At 47.9% G+C, this 6,733-nt stretch overlaps 1 protein-coding gene across 1 annotated transcript in view; it reads left to right on the top strand.

Annotated features, from left to right (window-relative positions):
- Window positions 1-4,413: 4,413 nt before the first annotated feature.
- Window positions 4,414-6,733, top strand: part of TMCC3 (transmembrane and coiled-coil domain family 3) — a 227,773-nt gene continuing 225,453 nt past the window's right edge. The window contains exon 1 of the mRNA XM_060245191.1: window positions 4,414-4,876. Within this exon, the coding sequence (XP_060101174.1) occupies window positions 4,739-4,876 (138 nt within the window). The 5' untranslated portion in view covers window positions 4,414-4,738. The remainder of the gene's footprint in view (window positions 4,877-6,733) is intronic.

Below are 6,733 nucleotides of genomic sequence, written 5' to 3'. Positions count from 1 at the left end.
CTCAAATGTGTGCAACACAGCAGCTTGCAATCTTTGGAGAGAGAATTTCCATTTTTGAGTTAGTGCTTCTTTTGTATTATGTCTCATTAATAAATATGGGGTTTTAATTTCATTTCATTTTTTTAACAAACAGCATAAATGTGCACAGTCTGGTATATGCTTGAATAATTGCACATTTTAAATAATGAGTACCACAGTTATAACAGGGAAATTTTATATAACACAATATTGTTTTTATATTTTATATACACACAATACTGTTATTAATTTTAAGTCCATTTCCTAATTCGTAATTTGGTGCCTTCATGTACATACATAATGGAATTATAATGTGATTTCAGGAACTGCAGTGGTAAAAATAGATGCACGTTAGAATACTTGTTTCAAATTATGTATGTCTCCCCTTCATTACACTGAGGCCTAGGGAGGTGTAAACAGACTGAGATAACAACTTTGTGCAAGAATTGAGAGAGACTGCTTCCTGTTGATTATCCCTCTCCTCACTATTCCTGAAGGCTTCTAGTAGGGGCTTTGTTGAGGTCTGCAGAGACTGGGGATGGGGAATGAAAGGCAGCATGTATCCTTTTCTTTAACCTGTACTTCCACTTGCAGTAACTTGTATTCAACCCACAGTGTACAAATGTAAATGTATTCAAGCATTAATGCATATACAGGTACAGTCCTAGTGATTGGATAAAAATTAAACCAACTTCCTCTAATTAACACAAGAATAATAACATTTTTAACTCTGACAAAAAACATCCAGAAAAAAATCTATAAAAAATACAGTTAAAGAAAGAATTCAAACATTATAGAATAAAATCACAGAATTATAGAGTTGGAAGAGGCCACAAAGGCCATCTAGTCTTAACCCCCTGCTACAGCATCCCTGACAAGTGTTAATCCAGCTGCTGCTTAAAGATTGCCAGTAAGGGGAGCGCACCATCTCCCTCAGTAGCTGATTCCACTGCTGAGCTGTAAAAAAGTCCAACTCTTCCTGTAAAAACATTTTCCCAAATATCTAGCTGATAACTTTCCACCCTTAATTTAAACCCATTATTACATCCTCTCCTTTGCTGCTGGAGAAACAGCTTTCTGCCCTCCTCTAAGTGACAGCCCTTCAAATACTTATAGAGAGCAATCATGTCTCTCCCTCAACCTCCTCTTCTCCAGACTGAACATTCCCAAGTCCCTCAGCCTTTCCTAATAAGTCTTGGTCTCCATCCTTGTTGCTCTCCTCTGCACCCGCTCCATTCTGTCTACATCCTTCTTGAAGTAAGGCCTCCAGAACTGGGCACAATACTCCAGGTGTGGCCTGACCAATGCCGTGAACAGCAGAACTATGATATCCTGTGATCTGGATGTTATGCCTCTGTTGATACACTCCAAGATCACATTTGCCATTTTTGTCACTGCATCACACTGGCTGCTCATATTTAACTTATGGTCCACCCATACCCCCAAGATCTTGTTAACACACACACTGCTACCTAGAAGTGTATCCCCCATCCAGTATCTGTGTTTCTCATTTTTGTTACCAAGATGTAGAACTTGGCACTTGTGCTTGTTAAATGGCATCTTGTTCACTTCCGCCCACTTTCCCAGCATGTTCAGATCTCATTCAGCTGGTCAGCAGGGTCTTTAAATTGCTCCTGGAAGTGGGTGGCTATTTCTACCTCTCCTACAGTTCAATCTGAATTACAGGGGAGGGAGGAAGCCACCAAGCCACAGAGGAGGCTGTGGGCTACCCCCTCCACAATTCAAATTGCTCTAGAGGTGTGGCAGAAGCAGCCACCTGCCTCCCTGAGTGATTTAAAGTTGGCAGGGTCTTTAAATCCCTTGCTGCACCTCCAGAGTGATTTGAATAGCTTGGAGGGGGAGAGTAGGGGGCAGCAGAGGCCCCACAACTGGTTGGGGGCCCTGTCCAAGAGTTGGGGCACAGCCCCTACAGGGCTCCTGTAGCTACAGGCCTGGTTGGGGACAAATCCGTGCTGACTCCCTTATTTTAATAAAACTCCTTGGAAGCACCAATGACAGATTCAGAGAAGAAACTGCCCCAATCATTGCATGTCCATGAGAAGGACACCAAGCTGTCCTTTAGGTGCTCACAAACTGATCCCTTTAAAATCTTCTCCAGTATCTTCCCTGGGACAGAGGTCAGACTGACCAGCCTATAGTTTCCTGGGTCATCCCTTGTCTCTTTTTTGAAGACTGTCAAAACAATTGTTTTAGAAATATATTTATTTTGAAACAAATTAACACATTTTATAAATGACAACCTTTGTAATTTGCCTTCTAACTTTATGGCAACAAACTGAACCATGCACTTCTGCAAATTCCACCCCCCCACACCAAAAAAAGAACCAAACCATGAAAAGGAACCAAGACACTGCAGTAGTTAATGGAAGCACCAGTAGAATGAATGCCCTCACTATGCAGCAACACAACTAGCCAGTAATTCTGATAACAATATCCATGGGAAATAAGATCCGTGCTCTTCACCAGCAGACATTACTGAGCTAAGCTTTCTGTATGGAGAGCTGATTGCCTGTTTTCACCTATAATGGGCCTTTTGAGTGCTGCTTGAATAATCAGTTTTGACAGAGAGTGCAGAAGGGACCAGATAAAATTTGTCTTTTAATTAACGGTTGTAATATTTTATATCTTTAGTATCTATGCGGTCCTAGGTAGTTTTTAGCACATGTGTGCCTGAAAATGTGTGTTACACTCTCAAGAGTCAAAGAGCCAATATATGACTTTTGCAGGCTTAACCTAGCAGGGGGGAAAGGAACAGCTGCCTATTGTTGATTACTCACTTACACACCACTTTCTCCCACTGAGAACCCAAAGCACCTGTCAATTTATCCTCACAACAATCCCAAGAGGTAGGTTAAACTGAGATTGTGTAGGTGGCCTAAGGCCATCCAGCAAGCTTCCAGGCAGGGCGGGGAAACAGGTTCCTGGATAACAGAAAACAAGAACTTGGAAACGAAGCTCAAACCCGCTCTGCCGGCGGCCCATGAAGAATAGGAAACGAAGCTTCCTCGTGGATCTTCAGTTCCGCTATACATGAAGAGAGAATGAGAAGACCGGATGTTTTTTAATGCAGTTATAAGGACTTTTGAGCCTCGCTTGAGATATTTATGTTAACAAGCGGGGGGTGGGGGAGTGGTGTGGATACCGGGAAGCATAGGGTTCCCAAATCCCCCGCTAGGCCTGGAGACCCCCGATTTGGAGCCTCCTCCCCCCGCTGGCCATAAAAGGGAAAGCGGGGGGAGGGGAGGGGGAGAACGGCAAACAGATCACTGAACGCTTGAAGTCCACTACGGACTACATTTCCCAAAATGCTTAGCGAGCAGAGGAATACTTGGCGTAGGGCGGTGGAGCGAGCTCGAGTCGTTGCCCGCTATTGGTGGTTGTCTTTGTGCGGAAGAGGCTGCCTGCGTTCCAGAGAGGGGGTGAGTGGCTGCTGACCCTGGAAGGCTTCTAGGATAGGGGCACCGGGGAAAGTGGGGTGCTTCGGATGCAGATTCCTAGCTGCATGTGTCTGTTGGAGACCGCTGCTGAGAGCCCTTTTTCCTTCTGTAGGGTCTGATTGTGCTGGGAATGCATGCTCAGCTGTACTTCTGCTGGTTTGTCTCTTCACAAGTTATAGATATGAATAGGGTTGCCAATCCCCAGGTGGGGGCAGGGGATCCCCTGGTTTGGAGGCCCTCCCCCCACTTCAGGATCATCAGAAAGCGGGGGGAGGGGAGGGAAATATCTGCTGGGAACTTTATTATTCCCTATGGAGAGCTATTCCCATAGGAAATAATGGAGAATGGATCCACAAGTATCTGGGGCTTTGCAGGTGCTGTTTTTTGAGGTAGAGGCCCCAAATTTGCAGCGCAGCATCTGGTGCCTCTCCTTAAAATACCCTCCAAGTTTCAAAAAGATTGGACCAGGGGGTCCAATTCTATATGCCCCAAAAGAAGGTGCCCCTATCCTTCATTATTTCCTATGGAAGGAAGGCATTTAAAAGGTGTTCAGTCCCTTGACACGTGATGGCCAGAACTCCCTTTGGAGTTCAATTGTGCTTGTCACAACTTGCTCCTGGCCCCACCCCCAAAGTCTCCTGGCTCCACCCCCAAAGTCCCCAGATATTTCTTGAATTGGACTTGGCAACCCTAGGGAAGCAGCAGGCAGGTCGCCACGGCCTTTCCCTGAAGCAAGAGCGTCAAGCGTGAAAAAGGCCACTGCGCGTGACCAGGCTTCGCCGACAATTAGCCCCTTTGCACGTGCCCTCGCATGCCGAGCAGATCGGCTTGCACAGCTAGCACACATTCCGCTGCTGTGTGGCTTGTGGCGGGAGGCCCCCAGCGAAGCCCCTCCTTCCCTCCTCTCTCGGTGAAAAGCCAGCCCCAGCGCCTCGCCACTCCGCTTCCACTCTCGGCGCGCTCGCAGGGCTCGCCAGCGGCAGGCAGGCGCCCTCCTCCTCCTCAACTAGTTCCCCTTTCGGAGCGCGCGCGGAGCTCGTGCGCCGGGGAGAAAGGGCGGGCGGCAGCGGTGAGGGGGCCTTGCTCCAGCTCCAGTTCCCGGTGGGCTTTTGCTGAGGCCGGCGGCTGCCTGTCAGGCCGGTCGGAAGGGCTGATTTGCTCTGCAAAGCGGCAGCACCCTGGCTCTCGGGGGATCTACCCTGTGCGTGCCACACGCATGTGCGAGCGAAGGCTCCGGGCTGGCAGCCGCTGCCTCGTCGGGCATGAAATGCGCGCTTCTGGGGCTGGCCAAATCTCCTAGCAAGAAAGGCGCCGGTGAATGGCCCAGGAGCGAGCGGGAGGAGGACCAGCCCGCCGGCGCCAGGAGCCCCAGCCGCTGCTTGCCCAACATGCTGCGGAAGGTAAGGCTGCTGGTCCCGGCGCCGCCGGCCCGGCTGGAGGGGGGAATCCCCACGAGCAGCTGTTTCCCCCTCCGGGTTTTAACTTGGAATTGGCGCGCTGCAGAGAAGCAGCATGTGGGCGCCTCTCCTGCTTGAGGCTTCGGAAGGGATGCGATGGGACTCGCTTCACGCACTTGACACCAAAAGGGGGGGGGGCGGGGAAGAAAGGGGCACCCTCCCCCTCCGGTTCCGGGCAAGGAGATGGAGGACGCGCTGCGCCGGTTTGGAAGCATACCTCGAACCCGGCGAGAAGACGGCCCCTGTTGTGCCCATCGAGAAGAGTGCGCTTCTTTTGGCCTGCTGGCGGGTTTGGTGGGGTCTGCTTAAAGAACCAGGGCGTCGCAGGTTCTAAGGGCCGCTCGGCTCCCTTCCAGCCGAAAGAGATGCCCGCACGCCCAGCGCATTTCTAGCGTGCGCGGACAAGGCGATGCGGCTTGCCGAGGCGTCCTGGCCAGGTGTGGCCGTTAGAGTGCGCTGCTTTCCTGAATTAGCATCCGGCGACTTGACTTGGACGGCTGTTTCTTGCAGCGACCAAGGTTTGCCTTTGGGGATTCGGCCGCAGGTGTTTTCCCACCTTCCTAATTGGAAGCCGCTTCTGGCTGTAATGACGTTAGCTTCCCTTTTTGACTGGTTGGGAATGCAGAATATGACAAATTGGTTTCAGTACCATCTAATCCCGACCTCTTCCTCGCTTTCTGGGTAACACAAATTCTACTAAAACAGCGGGGGGGGGGGGGGAAGTGACTTTAATCCTGATGCTGGCCCACCGAGTTTGTTATGCTCTGGCATATGTTGCTTTTGGGGGGACCAAAAATATGATACTCTTAGTCTATTTATCCAGCCCTTCTAGCCTGTTCTTTGAGGGCTTCTCTTCTCCCCCCTTGTGAATTGAAATACTCTTGGAGACTAATGTATTAAGTGTGGTGGACCACTTGCTTTTGTTTTGGCTATCTTCTCATAAATTTGGTGTGCTCCCCCTCAAAAACACCCAGCACTGTACATAGTAGCTTTGTGGAAACGTTTAGCCATTGCCTGAAAATTATTGTGGAATCAGTTTATACATTCTAATAGGAGGGAAAGAAGTGACTTCTTTATTTTATTATACTATGAATTGTAACTTGTAAATGAAACTTGTAGCCCCTAAACTAGGTTTTTAAAGGAAAATTTAACTTTTCAGATGGTTAGTCTTTTTCACTGTAAAATATCAAAACTTTTGATTAAAAGGATTTTGATAATGATTACTAAATAAATACTCTGTCAAAAACCAAACAACAGAATTGCTGTTCTATGTAGTTCTGAGCTGAGACCTGAAAGAGGGATGTTTGACAAGCACTGTGGAGCTGCAAGGAGGTAGTTTCTGTTCTGTGATGGTTGGGTGTCTTACCACAAGGACTGTGCTGCTCACCATATCTGCATAGCTGGGCATTTTCTGAAAGAAATGGACTCAAAATAATGAGCACGTGGTGGATTTAGTAATGAACATTGTTTTTTGGAAATCTTTTTGCCCATTTTTGGCTTCTAGCAGAGAACTTGTATTTCTATGTGTTCTTTAGACATAACTACTTAAGGATGATGGTGATGCACCAACTTGGAAGTGCTGAAAGACATAGGTGGGTTTCTTCCTTGTCTGGTCTTGAGAGCTGAGGAAAGATATTCAGGACAACTTAATTACCTTTTTCTCTTAGCATGACTTTAATTTGACCACTGTGGCTTATCGTGGTGCCCTTTCTTTGCCTGTATTTCATTCTAACAGTTATGAGTGGTCATTCTCATCTGAGCCCAGTTGGAGAATAATTGGGATGTATGCAAACTGTATCA

This window comes from Heteronotia binoei, chromosome 8 (assembly GCF_032191835.1).
Source record: "Heteronotia binoei isolate CCM8104 ecotype False Entrance Well chromosome 8, APGP_CSIRO_Hbin_v1, whole genome shotgun sequence".
Taxonomy (NCBI): Eukaryota; Metazoa; Chordata; class Lepidosauria; order Squamata; family Gekkonidae; genus Heteronotia; species Heteronotia binoei.
This window is presented reverse-complemented; position numbering and strand designations above follow the sequence as displayed.